Source organism: Littorina saxatilis, linkage group LG5, assembly GCF_037325665.1.
Source record: "Littorina saxatilis isolate snail1 linkage group LG5, US_GU_Lsax_2.0, whole genome shotgun sequence".
In the NCBI taxonomy this organism is placed as follows: domain Eukaryota; kingdom Metazoa; phylum Mollusca; class Gastropoda; order Littorinimorpha; family Littorinidae; genus Littorina; species Littorina saxatilis.
Window position 1 is genome coordinate 7,619,108 of NC_090249.1, and position 27,709 is coordinate 7,646,816.

At 40.6% G+C, this 27,709-nt stretch overlaps 1 protein-coding gene and 2 long non-coding RNA genes across 3 annotated transcripts; 1 reads left to right on the plus strand and 2 right to left on the minus strand.

Moving 5' to 3' along the window:
* Nucleotides 1-19: 19 nt before the first annotated feature.
* Nucleotides 20-27,504, minus strand: LOC138966192 (large ribosomal subunit protein mL64-like). The gene is made up of 4 exons (XM_070338321.1): nucleotides 27,197-27,504; nucleotides 15,102-15,287; nucleotides 14,546-14,723; nucleotides 20-755 (listed from the first exon to the last, which is right to left on the minus strand). The coding sequence occupies exons 1-4, from the start codon at nucleotides 27,487-27,489 to the stop codon at nucleotides 537-539; spliced, it is 876 nt and encodes a 291-aa protein (XP_070194422.1). The 5' UTR covers nucleotides 27,490-27,504; the 3' UTR covers nucleotides 20-536.
* LOC138966191 (uncharacterized) lies at nucleotides 4,150-7,444 on the minus strand. The gene is made up of 4 exons (XR_011455634.1): nucleotides 7,187-7,444; nucleotides 6,300-6,366; nucleotides 5,314-5,474; nucleotides 4,150-4,634 (listed from the first exon to the last, which is right to left on the minus strand). It is a non-coding gene; the product is annotated as an uncharacterized lncRNA (long non-coding RNA).
* LOC138966195 (uncharacterized) lies at nucleotides 15,346-19,379 on the plus strand. Its single transcript, XR_011455635.1, has 3 exons — nucleotides 15,346-15,867; nucleotides 15,972-16,061; nucleotides 19,114-19,379. It is a non-coding gene; the product is annotated as an uncharacterized lncRNA (long non-coding RNA).
* Nucleotides 27,505-27,709: the final 205 nt, after the last annotated feature.

The window sequence follows — 27,709 nt, forward strand, 5'->3', positions numbered from 1 at the left end:
GAAACTCTGAATGCAAATGTCAGCGTTCACATTTAATCTTCATGTAACCTGTAAGAGATTTCTATTACTCGCTCACACAATCACCATCGCCTTCAAATCCTTCCCACTAATCATGACATTTCCCATGACCTTCATTCAATGCACACCTTTTGAGTTCACTTCAGATATTATCCAAGTGAAAGTCTTGCCTTCAGAAGTTCACTTCTTGATGCCATTCTAAATCTGCAGCAGTATTGGCTGCTCTACAGATGATTTACTTTCAACAAACCCAATAGAACTTGCAGAGTTTACACCAATTTATAGACCATTTTGCCATATGAAAGAGTAACTAAAATAATTCTCTTCCTAACAACACTGCAAATCTATTCTGAACATAATCTATCAAATTGGACTGCTAGACCAACAAGAGTAAGATGGCAAACATGGCTCCCTCAGCCCCTGTATGTACTCCATAATGAAATTAGTACACTCCATGGAAATCTCTGTTTGAAGAGGGATAGTGCAATTCAAGCAAGGCAAAGTACATGAAAGTCAGATCATGAGTCACTTTTTCCAGCAGCCAGCTGTTCCTTTTCAGCCGAAGGCTCTTTCTTTTCACTAAGCGACTGTTTGTTTTCACCAGCAGACTCTTTCTTGTCACCGGCCGAATCCCTAGCCATGTGTTGCAGACGAGCGGCCAGCTTTTCCATCCTTTTCTCCTTCTTCTGTTTCTTGGCCACAAGTTTGTCCTGTCTCTCCTTCTCCTCAAGCATCTCCTGCAAAATGTGTACAAACAGTAGCTGTTCAAAAACATGCTTGCATAGGTATCTGGTTTAGACAGTATTTCAGACCTGTTTACCCTATACCCGAGGCAAGAGTACTTTCCCAAAAAGTTGAGTGTATTTTTCAAAAAGTTGGTGTACTTTGCAAGCAAAGCCATATGGACTAGGGAAAATGTACGCGTGGGTGCAAACGTGTTTTTGTAAGAATAGCATGTCTTGTGAACACCTTCAGAATTTAACTCCTTCCAATACAACAGGGATAAAACAATTTTATTTACCTGTCAGTTTATAGCATTATAACCAGTGTCTTCCAAACAGATTGATAATGAAAAGATGAAGTTCGTGAAATAACATCTGCGGTTGACAGTGGCAAGTTCATTTTAACAATCATCTCAGAAAACATTGCTTCAGCACGGACTACAGCCTTTTCTTCTGGCAGGATTTGCTTTGCGGGAATGAACTTCATAATTCCTTGGCAGCTTTCAGCGGATTTCTTTGCAGCAACCTTGTCCAGGTGAGTTTTGGAACTGCAGTGTCGTTCTTTCTTTCTTTATTTGGTGTTTAACGTCGTTTTCAACCACGAAGGTTATATCGCGACGGGGAAAGGGGGGGAGATGGGATAGAGCCACTTGTTAATTGTTTCTTGTTCACAAAAGCACTAATAAAAAATTTGCTCCAGGGGCTTGCAACATCTATATATATATACGACTTGTGTCTGTGTGTGTGTCTGTGTATCTGTGTGTGTGTCTGTGTATCTGTGTATTTGTGTATTCGCCATGCACGGCCAAAGTTCTCGATGGATCTGCTTCAAATTTGGTGGGCATATTCAGGTAGACCCGGGACACGACACAACCTGGTCGATATTTCAACACGTGCTCTCAGCGCGCAGCGCTGAACCGATTTTGGTTCAACCTCAGCTATTTTGGTTCCACCTCAGCTACCCGGGCCCCCATACCGACACACCAAAGCCAAAGTTCTCGGTGGATCTTTTTCAAATTTGGACACCGTATTCAGCTACACCCCGGACACAATATCATCGATGAGATATTTCAACACGTGCTCTCAGCGCGCAGCGCTGAAATGATTTTGGTTTTTGTGTTCATTTCACCATTATAAGTAACTCTTCCTTATCTTCTCATCTTCTCCAGGTTTTCAGCGTTTACCTCCCTTCCTTCGTATGGTGCACTATATAGTGTGAGTGGAGCGTCTTCGGATATTCCCGGCGTTCTGTTACTGTTACTATTTTTAGAAGGTCAACGCAGTGTCCAGAACGTAAATTGGACCCGTAAATTATCCTCACTGTCAAAGTGCAAAGGTCGAATCAATTTATAGCCACGCGAAAAATACACTGTCATCTATCTCTCTATAGATACGGCTTCTCTGTGTTTTTGTGTGTGTGTGTGTGTGTGTGTGTGTGTGTGTCTCTATGTGAGCAACACCTGTGCATTGTTCAGTTCTGTTTGTGATGTGGTCTGGCAGCTTTTGTGTAATTTTATGTACTGGCCTTCCTTTGAGAAGCTCTAACTTGCTCAGTCCTGTTTGAGTGGAGTTCGCCTCCAAAGGTGATTAACACGGTTATACATTCGTCGACAAGGATGGGACTCGATATGGTCAGGAATGGCATTATGGCCACTGAATCATTTTCGTGCTGTTCCCATTCCACGAATCTGGGAGGGACCTAAGCTTGGCGGGTCCATTGTTCGGACCCGGCGAAGCCGGCGTACGGCTCTAAGTACTTCTTCCCGGCGAAGCCGGCTACCCGGCGAAGCGGGTATTCATTCTAGTAGTACAATATATGACCTTACTGGGAGAATGCAAGTTTCCAGTACAAAGGACTTAACATTTCTTACATACTGCTTGACTAAAATCTTTACAAACATTGACTATATTCTATACTAGAAACACTTAAGGCTGTGGGATACACCTGAAAGTACGCTGGAGTAGCCTCCCTTCTCGGATTTAGAACGCGTTTCGTGTCGTAACAGATTATCCACTTATTAGCCATATCCGTATGCAAAATAATGAATAAACATTAGGAAATGGCAGAAGTTTACAACTATCGACATTCTCTATCAGTGCAATAAAAAACAATCGTTAGAACTTGCATATGTACGACATGTCGTGCGTGAGAACGTGTCAGTAAACAAGCACTTCTTGCCTGGCTGAAGAACCCTATGAGTCAATCTAAAACAGACGACAAGTAATGGAAAGCAGTCTGCGGATAAACATAACAAACTGCTGATGAAAAAGTGTGTTCATCCCTGCTCTGGATAAAAGAGATCGGACTGCCCTTACCCAAATGCAGTATACTTATTTTGTACTGCAGGAGGTACAATTTTGGTACGTTTGCAGCACATTTAAGGTACGTACTGAAAATGTACCAAATTGGAACCGTGCTGAAACTATGCTGAAAAGATACCAAAAATATACCTCCAAGTACTGAAAACGTACTTCCCTTTTCAAAGTATGAACATGTACTGAAAATATACTGAATATGTGCTGTTAACATGCACACCATGAAAGTTTTAGGGCAAATGCTAGCATTTGTAAATAAGAAAAACTGAGAAAAGTCAAAACAATTTGCAGTGGCAATCTTCAGCTTTTAATATCCGAAAAATAACAATGCATTCACATGAATCCATGTGTATATCTATATCTATATATGCACACACACAATGCAAATTTAAAACAAATAGTGTTCAACTTTACAGAAAAATATGTATTAACTTTTACACCTGCATGCAAGCATACCACAACCATACTGCAAATGTACCACAAATATACTGCAACTGTACTGATTAATTGCTGCTTTGGAGACATACCTCACAGATACTGAAAGCATACTAATAATATACTGCCATAGAAGTTAAAGAATATACCATAAGTATACTGATTATGTACTGCTGCAGAAGTATACTAAAAGTATACTAATAATATACTTCTCTAGAGGTTTAAGAAAAATTGCCACAGAAAAAAGAATGTACTATAAGTATACTGATTATGTACTGCTGCAGAGGTATACCAAAAATGTACTAAAAGTATACCAATAATATACTTCCCCAGAGGTTTAAGAAAAATTGCCACAGAAAAAAGAATGTACCATTAGTATACTGATTATGTACTGCTGCAGAGGTATACCAAAAATGTACTAAAAGTATACCAATAATATACTTCCCCAGAGGTTTAAGAAAAATTGCCACAGAAAAAAGAATGTACCATTAGTATACTGATTATGTACTGCTGCAGAGGTATACCAAAAATGTACTAAAAGTATACCAATAATATACTTCCCCAGAGGTTTATAAAAATAGCCACAGAAAAAAGGGGGTGGGGGGGAGGGAGAGGGGGTGGGGAGAGGGAGGGGGAAGGGGGTGGGGGAAGGGGGGGGGGAGATAGAAAGGAAAAAAATATATGTCAGTACACAAAAAAATAACCCTCATCAAAGTTTCCATACCATAGAACATGGGTGGAGATCACATAAAGACACCACAGACAAAATATGACTAGAACTCTCATACCAATAATAGGAGAGAAACAATTTGATGTACATACAACAGAACGTGACTAGATAAACGCATGACTAGAAATCACAAACCAATTTTAGGAGAGAAACAATTTGATGTACATACAACAGAACGTGACTAGATAAAAATATACCACAGAGAAAAAAAGAAAACAGATCTAAAAGAAAATAAAGTCTGTCCATACATCCAAACAACCATAGGTCCTGGCACATGGCACAATAATATATTATATCAGGACGTAAAAGTTACTTCGAATTCTTAGCTTTACAAATGGCTGCTGACAGCTTGCTCCGCAGCACCGTCCTAATCCTCGCCGACGAGCTGCCCTCATTGCTTGCCACGGTGTAAGCTGAAATGATATATTCAGCAGGTTCAGACAAAATTATAATTCAAATTAAAGCCTGCAAGAAAAATATTAATATCCATCCAAACCTCTGTACTTGAAGTCTTTTCTTTAACTTTACCAGCAGAATACCACTTGTGCAATTAATTAATATGAATGCATCTCTGTCTGCTTCAGATCCGGGATGTTCCCCTGGACAAGACATTTAACTTTTTAAAAGAGATCAAGATTTTTTTTATAAGATTGTAAGTACCAGAAGTGATAGTGATTAATTTTTAGAACCTTCTTTTACAGTGATAGATCTGAATTTTTTGTTTGTTTGTTTAACGCCCAGCCGATCACGAAGGGCCATATCAGGGCGGTGCTGCTTTGACATTTAACGTGCACCACACACAAGACAGAAGTCGCAGTATGCGAATGCTTGCAACAAAATTCACAAATGGCTAAGCAAGTCACGTGGACAACATCCGAGTCATAACGGAGTGGTACCCAGGCATCAGTACTTGGCTAGTTACGCTATGTTCATTATTGATTGTCGAGGGATAAGTGAACATTTTGGATGCTTGTCATTTTGTTGTTGAGCATAGCAGCTTTTGGCTTGGCGTAGCAATGACTGCAAAATCGGAGCATGCTACGCCAAACATTGTAGCAGTTGGCAGGTATGCAGCTATCATACCTAACATACCTTGTGTAGCATAGCTGGCCATCAGCTCCCCCTCCAGCTCGCGCTGTCTTGCCTCCAGGCTAGTCAGTAGTGACCTTGGCCTGCAGGTCCTTGACCTGCTCCCTCAGTGCAGCTGCATTCGCCTTGCAGGCTTCAGTGCAGGCCAGGTGCTGTGGTTAGAACTGAAAAAAAGAATACCAATTATGCACATGTATAAATAAACAAGAAGAGCAAACGCTCGATCGAGTCACTTTCTCAGTTCTGAATATTATATGAGGCATCAGATGGACAGGAAGAAATTGCTATTCACAACACAATGAGTCACGTTCACATAAAATTTGAGCCCGGTCACTTTTATAGTTTCCGAGAAAAGCCCAACGTTAAGTTGTGTGTTGCCGAACAGAAAAGGCTAGTTATCTCCCTTGTTTTTCTGATAACGTTCGTAAAAGGCTACAGATGTAAATACTTTGATGTAAAGAATAATCCTACAAAGTTTCAATCACATCCGATGAACTTTGTCAAAGATATAAAATGTCTAATTTTTCCTTTGACGCTGACCTGTGACCTTGAAAAAGGTCAAAGGTCAACGAAACCATCGTTAAAGTGTAGAGGTCATTGGAGGTCATGACTAAACAAAATATGAGCCCGATCGCTTTGATAGTTTCCGAGAAAAGTCCAACGTTAAGGTGGTGTCTACGGCCGGCCGGACAGACTAACACTGACCGATTACATAGTCACATTTTCTCAAGTGACTCAAAAATGTTACTAAAGCATTAACCAAAACTGTCGGCACTTAAAAAGTGAGCAGACACATCATAATTTTGTTGGGGAATAATTAAATAAATCCATAAACAAAAAGACTGCCAACGTTCCAAAATTCAGAATCAAAATCCAAGAACGGTAGTTTGTTGTAATTTAATATATATTTGTGAATGTATTGTTTTGTCAATAACAAACGTTCCAACAAACTTACCTTTCTTGTTTTTTGATAGGGAATAATTAGTTACCTGATCTCGGCGCCTTAGCCGCTACTGTTGCACGCGGTGTTGGTGCACCATCGAGGTCATATGAAGGCTAAAACAAAAAAATCCCATAGCAACACGTGAGAACATTCAACTTTCAAGGCTTTTGAAAAAAAGACACTAGCTGCTATTAGGATCTGCTCTAAATGTCACATGCACAGAAATGATCAGGCTTCAAGCAAAGAATGAAGCAATAAACTAACTGGCAACACTCGCTGCAAATTGAGGAACATTTGTCGTGGTGACTGGCGACGCTGACTCTAGCGACGCCAACTGCATAGCTAATATAAATAAAACAAATATAGATTTGCTTATTTGCTACTCTTCACTGCGCACATGTATCCAGGGGATACTTGAAAAAAAACCAGCATAGTACTCAGTAATAGTAGTTATTATTACTTTTGTCTAATAAAGTAATACTAATAGTAAATAACTTAATATACAATTCAACATTTGATTATTTTAGTTTAACTTTGAAGAGAAACAATTAGTTAAACTTGCTAATTTTCAAATACTAAATGTATGGAAGGAAATAATTGGTTGGCAATATTACAAATGACGAATGCAAGCACTCTTCGTGGGTGCAAGTGAGGCTCTATAAAGTATAAAGAATGTCCTGCATGGCCAATGACTCATTACTAAAGTGCTCAAATTCAAACTCAAAGCTAAGTTCTGTTCTATTTCTAGTGGCACTGGTAACAGTAACTTCAGTAAGTGAAAGTTTGAAAAGAGTAATGAATGTGTATTTCTTTGTCTTCGTGCCATACTACCACTACCAGTCCCATTATGTCACTCGACTCACTGGGTCAGCACAATAGCTACACTAAAAGTTAAAATACCACTGTATCAAAACAATCAACACAATTACTTACCAACGAGAGTGAAGAGGGTTTGTGAAGAGAGTGAGTCACTCATTGCGATTCGGGTGGAGGCAAAGTGGATGTTTCATGTTTCGTTTCTGAGCCAGAGGTGTCACTGTCAGCCATGGTTAGAACTCCACGTTGTCAAAGGACCGGCTGGCTTTTCGCATGGAAGTAGTTGTGCATCTCAACATTGCAACAATATTGTAGACTTTGATCCCACACTTAGATATCCAGTTCAAAAGCTTCGTTCATGATGCATTCCTGGGAAAATATCCACTCTAGACAGCACTGTTTCAGTCATGGCACTGGCAGCTTCAAAAATGGCGGTGTACTTTTGTCTCCTTTCATTTGATTGGGCGATATTTTTAGAACTAGCCACCATGCAGACAAGAGTGAAAAGTAGGTTTTGGACCAGAAATGTTTTCAAATCACTAAGGTGTTGTTGTTTTTTTAAAGTTTTTTTTAATCACATTCTTTTGTCCAGTGGATGCAGCAACATATTTATGTTCTGCTTATTTTGAAGTTTAAACTGTGTTTTAGGTATAAAAAAAAATATAAAAAAAATTGAACATTTTGAATAAGTTAATTTACTGTGCCGTCTTGTTAAAATAAATAATGCAGAATATTGTATACATGTGTGTTTTGGTTGGTGTATTTATTCCAGTTTGAATGGTACCTGGATGTTTGGGGAAGAAGAAGGCAAACGTCTATATCATTAAGAATGTAGATGCAAATTGTAATGTCTTGCTTCAAGTTAACTGAAACATATGGTCAAATATATATATATATATATATATATGCATTTGATTTACACTATCGATGACAGCTAGAGAAAATGGCTCGATGAAAGATTGAATGGCGTAGTGTTTGTCGTACATTTTCAGTACACAAAATGTTTCTAAGTCCAACTGGCACTCGCAGTATGAAAAGTAACAAAGTCGAAGCAGTACATTTGCAGTACAGGCAAAAAATGGCTAAGTTATTTTGGTATGTTTTCAGTATACATAATATTTTCTAAGTCCAAAAGAAGCACATTTTCAGTACACAAAATGTTTTCTAAGTCATATTGAAGTACTTTTTCAGCATACAAAATATTTTCAAAGTCCAACAAAAGCACATTTTCAGTACATCAAAAAGTGGTTAAGTCTAAACGAGGTATGTTTTCAGTACAATAGAGGTATGTTTTCAGTATACCACCTAACTTGGTTCAAAACTGCAGTACATTTTCAGTGTACCTAAAATGTACTGAATTTTCTTTGCAGCACATTTGAAGTACATTTGAAGTACATTTTTGGGCAGGGGGTACAAATTCAGTACATTTTCAGCTCATGTTTGGTATACCTAATTTGTGCTGATTTCTGTGGGGGTGATGACAACGTGGCAGCGTTCACGCGAAGATATTTTTCAGATTATCGCTTCTACATTTTATTGCACGTACTTGGGGCAGATCTGAATTTCACACTGGAAGATGACAAATTGGTCTTGTGAGTTGAGAACCACATTTATCAGGTAACTTACCAAACCGGAGTGTGTGTGTGTGTGTGTGTGTGTCAGTGTGTGTGTGTCAGTGTGTGTGTGTCAGTGTGTGTGTGTGTGTGTGTGTGCCGGATTACCACCATTAACGCACCCTTTTGGACTTTTCTACGTAACCTTACTATGCCTGCTGTGACATTCACGAGGATTATTGTGATTCTTGGACAATCGTGTGCCTGTGCTGGACTTGCAGGAAGACAAACGACGTCGGAACGGTATACGTGCTGCCAAGTGTGCACGCCCAGAGCGCAGTGTGAACTGAGAGGGAGTGTGTCATTGTGTGGAAGTTTTGCTTGATTGATTTATTCATGATTTAATTTGCTTTTTGGTTCAATAGAAAAATCTGTGTACATTATACTTTGTATTTTGTGGTGTGATTCGCCCGAGTGCGAGACCCCCATCCCCGAACGCCTCTGTGGGTAGAATTGTATACTTGTGTGAGTAACGTGAGTGCATGTGTAGATGAGAATGTGAAAGTTGCTTTGGACCCAGACACACACAGCAGACTTCAACGCAACAGCTAAGTTTCAGCCTGACAAAGAAATTCGAGTGACACAGCTATTAAGGGCTGTACTTGTTATTTCTCTATTAAAACAAATGTTTCAAGATATTTAGGCCAATAAAAATAAATTGTCTGTTTCTAATAACATGGGTAAACAAAATAGGGTAGGTAGGTAGGAATTTTTTTTTGTTTTTTGCCAGGATAGAATTCTTGAAAATAACTAAATGACACAAAGAGACAAGACTCGCTATAGATAGATTGATAAAAAAAATTTAAACAAGAAGGGCAAAGCCCATACGACTCACATGCTTGACCTTGACATGACCTTGACCTTCAGGGTCAAGGTCAAATAACTAAACCTAGCAATGACATCATACACTAAGAACTGCTTTACACATTTTTCCTACCAAAATACATGTGACCTTGACCCAAGGTCAAGGTCATCCAAGGTCATGCAACACAAAGCTGTTAATTCAAGACATAGGAAGTACAAGTACAATGGTGCTTATTGGCTCTTTCTACCATGATCAGATATGATCACTTTTAGTGGTTCACTACCTTATTTTGGTCACATTTCATAAGGGTCAAAGTGACCTTGATCTTGATCATATGTGACCAAATGTGTCTCATGATGAAAGCATAACATGTGCCCCACATAATTTTTAAGTTTGAAACAGTTATCTTCTATAGTTCAGGGTCAAGGTCACTTCAAAATATGTATACAATCCAACTTTGAAGAGCTCCTGTGACCTTGACCTTGAAGCAAGGTAAACCAAACTGGTATCAAAAGATGGGGCTTACTTTGCCCTATATATCATATATAGGTGAGGTATTGAATCTCAAAAACTTCAGAGAAAATGGGAAAAATGTGAAAAATAGCTGTTTTTTAGACAACATTTATGGCCCCTGCGACCTTGACCTTGAAGCAAGGTCAAGATGCTATGTATGTTTTTTGGGGCCTTGTCATCATACACCATCTTGCCAAATTTGGTACTGATAGACTGAATAGTGTCCAAGAAATATCCAACGTTAAAGTTTTCCGGACGGCCGGCCGGCCGGACGGACGGACGACTCGGGTGAGTACATAGACTCACTTTTGCTTCGCATGTGAGTCAAAAATGTGACAAAGGATATAAAATGATTGTTTTACCTGGTCTGGAATCTTCAGTAGTAATTGCATAAAAAAGTCTGATATATCAATTATCATGTTAACTTTTTCTTAAAATGGGTGCGCTAAATCCTAGTCTGTTTGCTTTTAACCAGTTGCTTAGAATTACTTATTTTTCTAATTGGAAGAGAATATGCGTGTTCAAATGGGTAGGGGGCGGGGGTAGTAAAAGGATCACAGTTCAAGATTGTGCGCGACAAGAGGTGTGTTTCTTTAAACTGTGATAAAGAGCGAAAACTCAACTTGGTATCTACTATCTAACACTATTTCTGAACACTGTAACCACTTTAGCATTTTTAATTTATTTTTTCTGTCTTCCAAACTTCTAATTCAGCTTCAAAAATGAGAAAAAAAAGTGTTTTTTCTGAATTCAACAGTTAAATCACTATGTTGGATATTCTATTTTGCTTCCCTATTTATCTTCTTAAGTTTTTGATCATCTGATTACCTTGCTTTCCTATTTGGAAGATAATATGCAAGTAGCTCTTTTTTGAAAAATGGGTAGGGGGTGGGGGTAGTAAAAGCATCAAAGTTCAAGATTTTGCGTGACAAGAGGTGTGTTTCTTTTAACTGTGATGAAGAGGGATAACTCAACTTGGTATCTAACACTATTTCTGAACACTGTAACCACATTAGCACTTTTAAATTTTTTTTTCTGTCTTCCAAGCTTTAAATTCAGCTAATAAAATGAGTAAAACAGTGGGTTTTTTCTGAATTCAACAGTTAAATTACTATGTTGGATGTTCTACTTTGCTTCCCTATTTCTGTTCTGAAGTTTTTGATCATCTGACTACCTTGCTTTTCTATTTCATGGGTGGGAGCCCAAAATTGTTCCAAGACTGAACTTTTTTTAAGGCCGGGGTCCAGGGGCCGCCAAGGCCCCGGCGGGGTCCAGGGGCAGCGCCCTGGTGGGGGGTCCAGGGGGGCGAAGGCCCCCGGCCGAAAACGAATTTTATGAATTTAAAAGGGTTTCTCTGGCCTCTCCTGAGTTTAATTCTGATAAATAAGAACCTTGTTGGAGATACAAAAAGTAACAAAAACTAAAAATTTTAGGGACCTGGCAAGCATTAGAAACAACAAAAAGTGCACTATCAGTCCATTTGGCATAACACAGTATGAGATGACTATCAATGAGGGCGCAAAAAAAAAAAAAAAAAAAAAAAAAATTGTCAAAATTTCTCTGAGACGGAAATCCGTCTGAGACGGAGGAACTCCCACCCATGCTATTTGGAAGATAATAGGCGTAGATAAAAATGTCCACCAAAATACCCGTGTGACCTGGAATAATAGGCCGTGAAAGGTGGATGCAGCGCCTAAAGGCAGTCGATCTACTGGCCGATGTGAATGCGTGATATATTGTGTAAAAAAATCCATCTCACACGGCATTAATAGGTAACATGCGCCTTGAGTTGCCTTGTGTGGTGAGATACGTGCGCGATATAAATCCTCGTAAATAAAAATAAAATAAAAATGAATAAAAATATGCACTCTTTTCTGAAAAATGGGTAGGGGGTGGGGGAAGTAAAAGCATCACAGTTCAAGATTTTGCGCGACAAGAGGTTCTTTCTTTCTTTATTTGGTGTTTAACGTCGTTTTCAACCACGAAGGTTATATCGCGACAGGGAAATGGGGGAGATGGGATAGAGCCACTTGTTAATTGTTTCTTGTTCACAAAAGCACTAATCAAAAAATGCGACAAGAGGTGTGTTTCTTTTGACTGTGATGAAGAGGGATAACTCAACTTGGTATCTAACACTATTTCTGAACACTGTAACCACTTTAGCACTTTTAATTTATTTTTTTCTGTCTTCCAAGCTTTAAATTCAGCTTATAAAATGAGTAAAAAAGTGGGTTTTTTTCTGAATTCACCAGTTAAATCACTCTGTTGGGTGTTCTTTTTTGCTTCCCTATGTTTGCTTCCCTATTTTTGCTATGAAGTTTTTGATCATCTGATTACATTGCCTTTTTATTTGGAAGATAATATGCACTCTTTTCTGAAGAATGGGTAGGGGTAGTAAAAGCATCACAGTTCAAGATTTTGCGTGACAAGAGGTGCGTTTCTTTTAACTGTGATGAAGAGGGATAAGTCAACTTGGTATCTAACACTATTTCTGAACCCTGTAACCAGTTTTGCACTTTTAATTTTTTTTTCTGTCTTCCAAGCTTTAAATTCAGCTAATAAAATGAGTAAAAAAGTGTGTTTTTTCTGAATTCACCAGTTAAATCACTATGTTGCATGTTCTATTTTGCTTCCCTATTTCTGTTCTTAAGTTTTGATCATCTGACTACCTTGCTTGTCTATTTGGAAGATAATATGCACTCTTTTCTGAAAAATGGGTAGGGGGTGGGGGTAGTAAAAGCATCACAGTTCAAATTTTGCGCGACAAGAGGTGTATTTCTTTTAAAATTTGTGAAAAGGGATAACTCAACTTGTTATTTAACACTATTTCTGAACACCGTAACCACTTTAACACTTTTAATTTATGTTTGACTGTGTTCCATGCTTCAAGTTGGGCTTCAAAAATGGATACATAAGGGTTTTTTTTCCAAATTCACCTGTAAAATCACTATGTTTGATGTTCTATTTTGCTTCCCTATTTCTCTTCTTCAGTTTGTGATCATCCGATTGTTTTTTTGTTAACATATTCACAATGCAATATCACAAATTCTTCAGTAGGGTTTGCGTTTCTTTCTTTCTTTCTTTATTTGGTGTTTAACGTCGTTTTCAACCATTCAAGGTTATATCGCGACAGGGGAAGGGGGGAGATGGGATAGGGGAAAGGGGGGAGATGGGATAGAGCCACTTGTTAATTGTTTCTTGTTCACAAAAGCACTAATCAAAAAATTGCTCCAGGGGCTTGCAACGTAGTACAATATATGACCTTACTGGGAGAATGCAAGTTTCCAGTACAAAGGACGTAACATTTCTTACATACTGCTTGACTAAAATCTTTACAAACATTGACTATATTCTATACAAGAAACACTTAACAAGGGTAAAAGGAGAAACAGAACCTGTTAGTCGCCTCTTACGACATGCTGGTTAGCATCGGGTAAATTCTTTCTCGTCCCAACCAATATGGGACTCCCCCTAACCCGCGGGGGGTAGGGTTTGCGTGAAAAAATCTCATACCTATGCTCAAACTTCAGTCATTATCTCAAAATTTTGCGCGACAAGCTCTATTCATTTTGTTTTTTCCTGATAAACAAAACACTGAACTAACGTAAAAACAAACCTTTAAAACTGCCTAACCACTTTGAAATATGGCCTCAGGTGTATACTCCAGCCTTAACAAGGGTAAAAGGAGAAACAGAATCCGTTAGTCGCCTCTTACGACATGCTGGGGAGCATCGGGTAAATTCTTCCATCTAACCCGCGGGGGGTGCAGTGTCGTTCGATGTCATATTTCCCAGCATGGGCAACGGAGAAATCTGATTTACAATACTAGCAGTGTGCATGACTTTTTCCCATAGTAGACTCCACAATTCCTGGCTCTGTCTTATATTCCTCCAAGAAAATCTGCTGCTTCTGCTGTTTAGATTCGGTACAGTCATCCGAAACTGGCACATTTTTCCGCTTCATTTTGCCACGATTGTCCAGACGATCGCACGTGCCAACAACTGAACAAGGTTTCCACAGCTGAAGACTCGCTGTCATGGTTATCTCCCTTCGACAGAAGCCAGTTGTACCATCCCGTAATCAGCACACCAACACCGGAAAACGTATTCTAGACTTTTTCTTTGGCGTATTTTGTGCGTGTGTCGCGTATTTGCGTACCGATAATAATTTGGCGTACAAAATACGCCCAAATCGTACTGGTAAACAGGTCTGGTATTTCATTCAAGTTTACAAAGCCATGGAATCTTTTATACAATAAAGGAGCAAAGGTATTTCAACAGAGCTTGCACCTTTTGTTTAGATTTTGTGTTCCTCCTGTGATGATTCTGGATACAGGTGCAGCCGCAAGACTTCTGCAAAATGTCAGGATTGGCAACAAGAATGACAGACAGCAGGAGGATTAAAAGCAGACAGACAGAAAGGAAGGTGTGTCTTCAACAGGGGGGTTCCACTGTTGTCCCTAGTCTTAGTGAATAATTGGTAAAGGGATGAGAACCAAAATGACAGGGGGAAAAATGGAGAAAAAAATCAGCCTAATTCACTGACCTGGAACTTGGCATCTCTAGGATCTACGTAGTATCCAAAGTATTCTCTCGCTTCTTCCAGAATCTTGCGTTTCTTGTCTTCCTTCTTCTGTGCCTCAGCCTCTTTCTGCGTAAGCCGTTTCTTGTACTCCTCAATCCACTGGTCCATCTTGGACATGTTCTGGCCAATCCTCTTCTCTCTGGAATGTAGCATTATAAAAATTGTGACACAGAGACCGGTGGTGAATTATTGATGGAAGTTCAAACGCTTTTAGCTTTCTCTTTTGAGTTATTTTTCAGTATATAATCGCCAAAAAAAAAGAGTTTTTTTTAATGTTCCGAGGAAAACAACTTCTTTGGGGAATGACACAAAAGCTGAATATCAAAATCATCAAGAAATGTTTTTTTCCAGCTTGAGTGAGGTCACTAATTATCCTTTAACTGTAAGGAAAGGAATAATTTGCAATGTATTTCTAGTTCTGATTCCCCATGTTAGTCTGCACTCATTCATTGCAAAACACACACATTTTAATCTTGTTTTTAATTTTTATGCTCTTCTTAGTCTTACATTTACAAACCTCTCTTCAATCTTTTTCCCCTCCTCCTCTTTTTGCATCTTCAGTTTTGACATCCTCTCCTCCAATGATGGTTCCCACTCTCTGTAGAGCTGAGCTAGTTCTAGTGCCTTCTTTCGCCCTGTCCAGGACAATCGTGGGTCAACACCAGATGCAGAACCCAACTTGCCGTACAGTTTTCTGTGGTACCTGTAATTACAAACAAAACAATGTGAGCAAAGTCTAAGAAATTCAAAAGTGAACAAACTAGGTCAGCCTAGGAGTAGGAAATAAGCAAACAGTTATATATATTTAAGTCAATAACTTCATAAGATAACATCATCCTGAACTTAGGTAAGATGAGTTACTTTCCTTCGGGTCTCATTTATACCTGACACTGTGACAGGATGCCTTTGTTTTTCTTCTCTGGAAAGGAAATCAATTTTTTTGTTTGTTTTGTTTACATATATTTAGAGCTTTTTGTAATGTGTTATTGATAGAAGCAGATTCGCGATCGTCGATAAAGATTTTTCATGGTGTTGAGTAATTTGTTAAATTACAAAGGAATTGTTATGTAAGACAGTTTCAAGCGAGCTATCTTTCGCGGATGTATTTACTGTGCAAACAAATCTAAATATGGCAAAAGTGTCACGTGATAATCAACTTTGTCATGTGATCATAACAAAATGGATACGGAGCGGACGAAACTTTTTCCGTGACCAGTTGGGAGTGATGCAACAACATTACAGTCTCCTTCCCACAGCAGTCTCAGGGCGTGACAGTCGTAATCGTATGTGAATTTTCAAACAGATTAGCATAAAACAAAGTTTATGTGTTCTTGTGTTTTGCGAGCTGTATAATTTCCTCGTGCTATCTGATTTTGTTATCTTGCAGGTGTGTTTTCTTTACCGCAAGCATATCTACGTACAATGGGAAAATTAAAGACATACACCAGCCCACAGTGCAGAACAGAATATGAACAAGGTATGTAGCGTTGGATGCGATAATCAGATTAAGTTGCCTAATTCTTCTGCATTATGCATGCAATATTCATCTTTAGTGCGCGTGTGTGTGTGTGTGTGTTTATTGGTTGAAGACGACACAGGTTGGTGCCCCCTCCCTCATTTGTTTATCTGTGTGCGAGACTTCGTGAGTCAGTTGCATAGGCAGGATAGCTATAACTGAGTTGCCTGCAAGACCGTTAACGGCATTTCGCACTTTATATTTGATGTAAATTGATTTCAGCTTAGGTATGACCAATATCAAAAGTTGCAATGTTGTAGGTGAAATGGTCTGTCTTTTGGGCTCTTTTCAAAAAGAATCCGAATTCGGGGATAGACTCAACTGTTTGAGGTTTTATATGGAGCCGTACACTAATTAACCCGATTTAAGCATTAAAGAATTTAAGATTGTTATGTTAGTTTTGGAGGGTATAAACTATGTAATTTAAACGAAAATTTCAATAATAAATTTTCATTTGATTAATATATATACTTACCCAATTCTCATAGTTTATACCCTCCCATCCTTCCCCGCTACTTAATTTCCTATGGCGTCTCTTTTTTAGCTTGGTTACCACCCTTTCAAGGGCAGGTAATTTGAGTAGTTTTTCGACATCTAGCATATGGTCAGGAATCTGTCAAGGTGTCCAAATGCAAAAATCCTGTTCTGGATACTTTTATTACTTTGTATTTTATTCTGTTTTTAAATGACTACAATATAAACAATACTGTTATGAAGTATTCCTCATGCAGAATCCATACCAAATTTATGTCTGTCAGTCGTCTGGATGCTGAGAAAACTGACTTTGTTCAAGAAAAAAAGCACCTTTTTGGGCACACAAGGCGTTACGCGAAACGCATGGTACAGTGGGCATTGAATAACCAAGTTACTGATAAGGGTATCATCTCAATATAATTTTTAATAGGTCCAGAAATGGATGGAGAAACATATGTTAGATTAATGAATGTTTGATCTGAACATAGGTTTTGGATTTTGAGCGTTCTTTTTTAGCTGGTCTATATGTTACATTTGGTGTAAATAATCATGAAAAAAGGGAAACTATCTTAAAAAAATGTTTCTGGTCAAACTTACTTAAAAATCATTGCAGAGGAAGGTCATTAGGTAGGATGATTGTAATTTTTTTTAAATTGAGCGAAAAAGTTGTGTTTGTTGTAATTTAATTGTACTTCTAAGTTAAAAATATGCGTTTGGTGTAAATGAAATTGTATCTACTTCCCCAAACAAGTTTTGTCACAGTCTTTAAATAATGGCATAATACTCAAAAGTGTGTGTTTTCTTATACCTCAGACACCTGGTAATTAAACTATGGTCACAGGATTCCTAGTGCTTGCACCTGTTGGCTTGTAGAGAGATTTAAGTGAGGTCTTCTGACAAGGGTGTAAATGTAACGTACATACTGAGAATACTTGAAAATGACAATGAATTTGTTTTAGAGACAGAAGATAACTTATCAGTGCTTAAGAACAACCAGCAAGACCAAACCTTTGTTTCAACATGAAAACAAGCACACTGAATGACAAAATTTACCTCAGAAGGACCACTGTTGGGACATTTTGGTGTAAATGTAACATACATCACCTTGTTTTTTTACTGAGACCATATGCAGCACATAATAATGCTAAAAACAGCACATGAAAGTCTGTTGAGGGTTTATGAGCTAAATAAAAGAGAAATTACCCTTCAAATGGACCTGCAGATCTTCGGAGCCTTCTTTACTTTACACCATCCTTTTGTGTAAAGATGTACACACAACCAAAAAGGCACAACCATTAATTTAACCCTTTATTTTGACTTGAGACAGGTAGCTTAGAACAAACAAGTTAGAAATACTGTTTAACTGATGTGAGCATAGCCCATTAAATGTAAATTCAGTACCTTGTACTTGCTGTTTGGTGTAAAGTAACGTACAGATCATGGGTAAAATTAACATTTGGTACTGTAGTGGAGTACCAACCTGACTATTCTATCGTGAAAAGGATTTGTTACGATTTCTTGTTTGTAACTCAAAAAACTGCGGACCAAAATAGTGTAAAATTAATATTTAAAGAGGGTGATTTAATAATCATTTCTACACCGCTGACCGTGCTTTTTTCAAATTACATAATAACCTGATGATTGAGGTTAAGGTTTGCAAAACAAATGACATGCAAATTTACTGGAACCTTTTCTGCACTTCCATAGAGAATTTCATTGTTTTAAAAACAGTGTAAATAGGTAAATGTTGAATTGTATCTTTCATTCTGGGCTTTGGTGTAAAGTAACTAACGGATAAATGATTTTGCTTATATTGAGACAGGAGAAACTTTTTTCAAGTGTTGCTTTAGTACAGATCAACTCTACATTCAGCCATCAAGCCACTGGATAGTGAAACAGTTGCCTAAAGCTGAACCTAAGGAAATGACAGCACCTTGAAATTATGTTATGGTGTACAAATGTAACATACAGTCATTTGTGCTTTATCTGCAAATATTTGATAAACCGAACACTTGACCGGAAAATAAAATGCTGCATTATTGAAGGACAGGAATACCGAGATGTTTATTTATGTAAATTTAAGGAGGTTTAAAAAAGTCTAAAAATTGTAACACTTGTTAGACTCCTTGACAGATTCTTGGCCATAATGAGATCTTAGTCAATGCATCCCTCAGACAACCAGTGACACCGTTAATGACACATGAAGCAACAAGGTAACTATCACATAACACTTGAATACACAAAATCCACTCGGACAAGATCAACAAAATCTTACGATCTTGTTAACTCATTGGAGACATAATGTTTTAATCCTTTTTTTGTGTTGAAAATGTGCTTTAAAAAGATTACAGCTAGATCAAAACTCAAAAGTGTTCCAAATCACCCCTCCATTTGACCTGTGAACTCGCCACTGTGTTGACCTTTGTCATGCATAATCACCTAATATTAACTAACTAGGTCAACAGATCAAGAAGTATTAAGCATTTTTGTGGGCTGCATTTGTTTATTTGTGTCACCCTTTATGTTCATACTTTTGCAGGCTGGTGTGGAGTTCTGATGTTGCCAGGGCGATGGAAGACACATACATAAGACATATAAACAAGCTTCCCTGTGAAGTGTTTTGATCACAAATCACCATTATTTCACACATTTATGCATATTCTCAGCTCAGACTTGTGCTTTGAAATTGGATGTTTAAGAACTAGTTAAAACCCTGAATAAAGTCTTCGCAGTACATGGAATGGGATCAAAAGTGTGTGTGTGTGTGTGTGTGTGTGTGTGTGTGTGTGTGTGTGTGTGTGTGTGTGTGTGTGTGTGTGTGTGTGAAAACAACATTCAACAAGAGGCGAAGCCTTCAAGGCTCACGTAAGAAATCAACAAACAGTAACACAAACCAGAGATACTGTTCTCTGCACAAACTCAATCACTCCATCACACATACACACACACACAGTAAGCATAGGTGACACGGTGCAAGAGTGCGAGACACTAGATCTTATCTGTCTGTCTGTAGCCTACTTACAGGGACACGACTGCCAGATGGCCAGATCGACACTGCGCTTTCGACAGCGCTTCCTCGCGCAGACACTGGAAACACGCTGTGCAGATTAACCTGTAGGAAATCTCCTTTGGTATCTTCTTTATCTATTTTTCTGGAGCTACGAAACCGAACAATGTGAAATTGTCTTCTCCGAATCGGCGAACTGCAGCTCGGTGATAACTGTATCTATACCACAATCCTTCACGCGATCTGACCTAACCTTGACCCCTGACCTGGTCTACATACCACACATGACACAAACCAGTCAGCTGTTTCCCAAAACCCCTCACCACCCGTTTTCTTTGGATACACACTTTAACTACATACGTGCCGACGAAATGTTGATCATTGCTTCAATACTTTGAAGCTGTTGCTTGAATAAGGCCACAAAAAAAATTGTCTGTTTCTGGTAACATGGCTCAAAAAAATAGGGTTCCACACCCCCCCCCACCCCCCACCCCCCCCCGGCCATCCGATGTACCTCTCAGAGAAAGAAAAAAAAATATGTTGACTTGTCAAGTCACACGCTACACTATCACTAGTATCCATACAGTAAAACCTGCGAGCAAAGGACGCTCTTGGGGAGCCTTGCCACTGTCCTTTGTAGCAAGGTGTCCTTTCTTATGAATATGAATGCGCCAACATTTTTTTGGAAAAAAAACAAACAGTCACTGATTCTTTTTTGCCACAGTGATTATTAAAACTCAAAGTTTTGAAGCCCTCAAGTTTTGTTTGTTTGTTTTTTTTGGTTCAAAGAAACGGAGAGAGAGAGAGAGAACGAGCGAGAGAGAGAGAACGAGAGAGAGAGAGAACGAACGAGCGAGAGAGAGAGAGAACGAGCGAGAGAGAGAACGAGCGAGAGAGAGAGGTGCATTCGGTTTCTTATCTGAAGCAATGGGCCATTCACTGGAAGATTCTTTCATCGAGCTGTTGAAAACCACTCGAAGAGTTCTTCGTTCAACTCTTCATAGGTTGTTTTTCTTCTCTTAACACATTTTGCCGTCGATCTGGCACCGGAGTCCCACTGACTGAGAATTTGTGTTCGATCAGCTTTTATGTTGGAAATTTGAGTTTTACCGCAATTCAGCTCAGGCCAAAAAATTTTTTTTGTCTGTTTCTGGTTTTTTGTGTGAGTTTAGAGGGAGCGGTCAGCGACCATAAACTCTATTTAAACGAGACAGATATGCAGCAAAAGGAGGGGGGGGGGGGAGGAGGTGTCAGTAGAGGTAATGCAGGAGGAAGTGATAGCAGAGTCCCGTGGGAACGAATGCGGAGAATGGAAGAGGGTTGGAGGGCAGGGGGGAGGTGATGAGTGAAGGAGAGCAGTCTGGAATGAAACAATGGTAACAGATAAGGGAGTCCGAGAGAGAGCGAGAGAGAGCGAGGACCGAAGTCATTAGTAGCAGCGCAGCGGCCAGCAAGCAAGTTCAGCGATTTTCAGTTCTGCAAAACTATGGAGTTCAATTTTACTTCTTGGGCAAAAAATCTGCCCCAACCTGTAATTGAGGTTCTGGAAAAAGAGGAGTTCACAAGCCTCAGTGCCTTGAAATATGCAGGAGAAAAGGACCTGGAAAGCCTTAAGTTAAAACGAGGCCACATAGTGGAATTAAAAGCGGCAGTGGCAGACCTGCAACAGAAGTACGGGGGAGGGCCGTTGCGTGCTGCCGACCAAGTGGCACCGCTCCAGGGTCTTCTTGGCAACATGGCCATACAGTCTGCTTCACCAGGTGAGACTTATTTACGAATTGTTGACTTCGTACCGGCTTCTATGGCGGTGGAGGAAGAGGTGACACTCGGGGGAGGTGTCACGCTCAAGCTGGCCAACAAACCAAAGTTGGAGAAAGTATCCCCCTGCCACTGGATCGTGGCAAATGCTAAAATAATGGCAAAACTCATGAACACCGTGGACTTCGACCACGAAGCTTACCTCTGTTATACAGAGATGGTGGGCGAGCTCGGCGCAAGATTCTCCTGGCAGTCGGTGCTCCTTTACGATGACGAGTACAGGAAGCGCCAGTCTACCAGCGGGTTTGCTTGGGGAACCCCCAACCCCCACCTGTCCACAGTGATTCTCCGTGAGCGTGCCCAACAAGTTCCTGGCAACAAAAGCGGCAAGGCCACGACGGGAAGCGGCGGTATTCGACGACCTGTGGGACCCAGTGGGAAGGAGGTGTGCCTGCAGTACACAAACAAAGGCACATGCCTCTACGGGTCCCGCTGCAGGTTCGAACACGTGTGTGACACGTGTGGAAAGGAGCACCCCGGCAAAGACCACCAGGGGACAGCAAACACCAGTGCCTAGGATACAGCGCAGCGAACTGACAACACAACGGTAGGCCCCACCTATTCCAGCCCGTTCCCTCAATTAGATCCTCATGACTGTGCGTTTTTGGGAAATCATGCATCTATTAGTGCAAAATCTCAAATGTGGCACTCAGTGCTAGAGGGCGATTGTGACAGAGAATTTTTGTTAGACGGTATACAGCACGGTTTTCGGGTAACAGAAAAACATAAAACATGTGTGTTAGCAGCAGAACAAAGCAATCATAAATCAGCGTACGATCATCGCGACGTGGTAGAACAAGAACTGTTAGATCAAATAGCAAAAGGAAATTATATAGTGGCAAGTAAGAAGCCAACGGTCGTAAGCGCACTAGCCGCGATCCCCAAAGAAGATGGTAGCGTTAGGCTAATACATGATGCCAGCAAACCAACAGGTAGGGCAATGAACGATTACTCCATCCCTGAGTCAGTGAAGTTTCAAACAGTCTCTGATGCGTGCGCCTTAGCGAAGACAGATTATTGGTGTGCTAAAGTCGACTTGCAGTCCGCATATCGCTCAGTGTGCATCAGTCCGGATGATTATTGTGTAACGGGACTCAAGTGGCATTTCAAAGGTGAAAAGATACCGACTTATTTGTTTGACAGTCGGCTTCCATTTGGTAGCAATGTAGGACCGTCACATTTTCATAGACTTTCACAGTCAATTCGCAGGTGCATGGCCAGGAGAGGCATGCCTGGTGTGTTAGCATACATAGATGATTTTCTTTTAGTAGCAGCAACAAAAGAGGAGTGCAACGACATGTTATTTTCTTTGATTAGATTATTGAGGGAACTAGGCTTCAACATTAGCTGGAAGAAGGTGGTGGGGCCCACCCAACGTATCACATTTCTTGGAGTCGACATCGACACGCGGAACAACACTCTGTCACTTGGAAGTGACAAACTGCAGCAACTGCGGCGGCGACTACTGCAATTTCGAGGAAAGAAGCGCGCGACAAAAACTCAGCTTCAAAGCATCGCGGGTTCTCTTAATTGGGCCTGTCAAGCTGTCAGAGGAGGAAAATTCTTTCTGCGGCGGATACTGGACACAATAAAACCCCTTCAGCAGCACCGGCACAAAGCAAAGCTTTCTAGCGAATTCCAGAAAGATGTGCAATGGTGGCTTTCTTTTATGCATGTATTTAATGGAACAGTGTATTATTTCCACAATGCAAAACAGCATGTCCATGTGGACGCATGTAATATTGCAGCAGGTGCCTTTTGGCAGGGCGACTGGCAGTACACCTATTTTAAAAAAGACATGCCGGCAGCGAACAATTTACACATAAACTTTAAAGAAGTATGTGCTGTGTTACAAGCTGTGACACGATGGGCACCGATGTGGTGCGGACAAGAAGTGATTGTGCATACTGATAGCACTGTGACAAAATCAATTATCAATAAAGGCAGATCTACTAATAAGTATGTCAACAGCTTACTTCGGAAAATGGCATGGGAATGTGCTAAAGTAAACTGTAGCATTGCGGCGGTGCATGTGGCCGGTTGTGTAAACATTATGGCTGACACTATTTCACGTCTTCACGAGCCTAGGCGGCGCGAAGAGTTAGTGCGGCTGTTGACTTTCTGGCACCGGGGGAGACCCCCCAAAGTGAACCTGTGTGATCATATGTCTGACCAAGCCCTTGTGTTCCTTCTTTCCAGATGAAGGATGTGAATAATGTTTATGTAAACATTGTAAACAAGACATTGTGTTTTTGGGCGGCGTGTTTGGTGTTTTTTCTTTGTGGAGTTCTCCAAAAAATCGAACTTGTTCCAGGACAACGGGAATCTTGATCCCGATAAGCAGCTTACACGAGATCGCGTGGTGATTTTGGAGACGGACAGTGTGTCAATAACTTTTCAATGGAGTAAGACAATTCAGCGTAAAGAACGCTCCGTGGAAACTAAAGCTTCCTGCAATTCCTTCACATCCTTTATGCCCAGTGTCCGCAGTGACTGATATGTTTCATGTTTTGGGACCGATGGGCCCCAAGGCGCAGGTTTTTTCCGATCAAAGGATCTGATTTCAATAAGAAACTGCGTGTAACTGCTGCTGTTGCTGGAGGGGATTTTCTCTAGTCACAGTTTCTGGCGGGGCGGCGCCGCGGGGGCGTTGAGTTGTGGCGTGCCGGGTGAAATCGTCAAGGTGATGGGGGACTGGAAAAGCACTGCTTACTTAGGTTACTTAGATCAGCTGCCGCCCAAGGTGATTGACTCGTATAGATTGCATATAGTCCGCAAAACACCTTCAACTATTACAACATAACAATCCTAACTAAATATTACCACTTCTTGAATTGGGCGGAATAACGAGTGTTAATTACTTCCTATTTGGGATTTATCTCTGTACAATGTTATCTTTCATGGTCATTGTCAGATGGTATTTTTCTCTGAAGTAAACTGCCCTCGTTACTTGGCCCAAATCAAATAAACCTTTTGGCTACGTATGTTGGTACGGAAGCGTGAGTGTGTGTGTGTGTGTGTGTGTGTTTGTGTGTGCGTGCGTGCATGCGTGCGTGTGTGTGTGTGTCTGCGCGCGCGCGTGTGACGGTGTCTGTATGCGTGTGTGTATTAGCCAGTGACAGTTGCCTAGTGTTCTACAATTGCAGCTAGGGGGGGGGGGGGGGGGAGCATTAGTGAGTAGTTTAAGTGTGAGTTTAGAGGGAGCGGTCAGCGACCATAAACTCTATTTAAACGAGACAGATATGCAGCAAAAGGAGGGGGGGGGAGGAGGTGTCAGTATAGGTAATGCAGGAGGAAGTGATAGCAGAGTCCCGTGGGAACGAATGCGGGGAATGGAAGAGGGTTGGAGGGCAGGGGGGAGGTGATGAGTGAATGAGAGCAGTCTGGAATGAAACAATGGTAACAGATAAGGGAGTCCGAGAGAGAGCGAGGACCGAAGTCATTAGTAGCAGCGCAGCGGCCAGCAAGCAAGTTCAGCGATTTTCAGTTCTGGTATTTTTCTCTGAAGTAAACTGCCCTCGTTACTTGGCCCAAATCAAATAAACCTTTTGGCTACGTATGTTGGTACGGAAGCGTGAGTGTGTGTGTGTGTGTGTGTGTGTGTGTGTGTGTGTGCGTGCGTGCGTGCATGCGTGCGTGTGGGTGTGTGTCTGCGCGCGCGCGTGTGACGGTGTCTGTATGCGTGTGTGTATTAGCCAGTGACAGTTGCCTAGTGTTCTACAATTGCAGCTAGGGGGGGGGGGGGGGGGGGGGGGGGGGGGGGGGAGCATTAGTGAGTAGTTTAATTGCTTGTTTGTTTATTTGTTTATTTGTTGCTTAACGTCCAGCCGACTACGCAGAGCCATATCAGGACGAGGAAGGGGGGGGATGAAGGGGGCCACTTGTCAAGCGATTCCTGTTTACAAATGCACTAACCCATTACTTGTGTCCCAGCAGGCTTTAGTAAAACTAAATTAATACCTACTGGAAGATTACCAGTTTCCAGTATGTTAAAATAGGCTTAACCTATCTACTGCTGGACTTACATCAGAACACTAACAGATTAAACTATACATGAATCGCGAGACAAGCGGCAAGAGAAGAGATTTTTGGAATAATACAGGTGAATGAGCAAGAAGGCAGAAAAAAGAAAAGAATTCATGAAGAAAAAGAGAGCATGACAGGAAAGAGGAACCAAAAATCTACCTAACAGCAAACTAGAAAGCTCCTGCGGTTCCAAAAACAGGAGGGGCCTTTAATTTCATAACCGCAGTGCCCCACTGCGGGATCTGTTTCTGGTAACATGGCTAAAAAAAATAGGGTCGGTAGGTAGGGATTTTTTTAATTTTTTTTTTTTTTACCCCAAATGTAGACCAATAAAACTAACTAAAAATCGCGCAAAGAGACTGGATTCACTATACATAGAGACAAGACACTCAACACATTTACAAATCGTCAGCGGACTTTCGTTTTCACACGTTTTTGTTGTTCATTTTCTCACCCTGTCCTTTACCACCAAAAAAAAAAAAAAAATTTTTTGAGTTTGGAAAAAAACCGTTTAGGGTCGGCGCCGAAATTTAGGGTCGGTCGGGTGACCAGAAACAGACAATTTTTTTTTTGTGGCCTCATCAGCAACTTTTCGACTCTCTCTTCTAAAGTCACAATTTTTCGTTTTGGCATGATGAGACGAAGACGAAGGATGAGACGAAGATGCATCACAGTACAGAAAGTAGAAACCCGAAATGTGTGTGAGTTCACGGCATCGACCAATGAGCGTGCACCATACAAAAATCAACTTCTTTCAAGTGCTCTCATTGGCTTACAAAATAAGCTTCTCGCGCGTTCACATCGCCAGCGAGATTGTATTTGCTGAACCAAGATGGCGGACCAGCGTCTGCTAAAAGCTGTCTGCTTCAAGGGTTTGTCCGTTGTTGACAAGTAACGAACCCAATCGGGACCAAAAAAGGGTGTCCGCGTCCGCGCCTTTGAGGTGTTCGCTCTTTTAAGGTGTTTTTGAGAGTAAAATACATCCGTCCTCACTTGAATTGTCCGTTATGCTAAGGTGTCCGCCGAAATAAGGGTCCGCTAGATGCAGGTTTTACTGTAGTATCAGAGAACCGATTGCAACAAGATATCATGATAGCGTGTTAAATTCATAGAGCTCTCATAATTCAGAGGCATTTAAGTCTCCAAATTTATAGAACCTGCACTTGTAATCATAACAAGTCATTTTGAAGTTACGGAATGAACTTCGATGAACTGTACGAATACATTTCGTTTACATTAATGCTTCACTGTGCCACGCTGTAACACTGAGCAATACAGACATTCGTTTTTTCCAAAGACTGTAGTGGCCTGGAACCAATTAGATGAAGAAACTGTAACCTCGGCATCGACCGAGAGCTTCAAGTCGGCGCTGGCAGTAGCCAGACGACGATAAAGAACTAGCTGCGCACCCCCCACTCCACTGCAACAATGCCAGACATCTGGATGACTTGTTTTACAAGTGCAGCGTAACAGACAGATAACAGACAGATACATGGGTCAAAGAAGGAATTATCCGTATGAGCGGACAAGGTGTAAATGATGTCCCATGGTTGACAACGTACGCCATTTTTGGTGCATTTTCGTCGATTGAACAACCAAATTAATTAATTATGCGTAAGTTTGGAGCTCAATCCGTCAATTAATTTCACGACAAATGTTCTTGACTTGGGCTTGCTTACATGGACTTGTATCAAAAATAAGTAAAGAATGTCACTGGGTTCTGAGCTATGAATTTAACACGCTAAAGTTCAAGATTACCCTTCAACAGTACCTCACGGTTTTGTGATCGTCATTCGCTATCTCCAGTGGCTGCCCATGTAGTTTTCTATTCTGTCTCACTGTTAATCCTGAGATGTTCCGCAGTTTTTCTATCCTCTCTTCTTCTTCCATTTCCTCGTAGTTGGCAACCAGAGACTCTGCATCACTTTCCTGGTTGCTTGTGCTAGTAGACGATAACCTTTGCAATGTCCAGGAAGCTGGTGTTGACTTGCAAATATTTGCTGCAAAATATTTGCGGCAGTGACAAGTTGTGAAAGTCACAGCACGGGTCATGGAAGCCGCCATCTTGATGCGGTAACTTCATGTGAGAGTTGCTTCCCCTACAAATTATTCTGCCACTGATCGCAAAATAACGGCAAAAGAAGACTATTTTATCAATAAAAAATGGGTTCTTTTTGAGAAAAAGGAATGATACCATCGATTGAATCAGGCTAGGCAAATTAAACCTGACCTTGTTGCTAAAACTAGGAAACTATTGGAACAACCTTTTTGGAATTAGAATGAT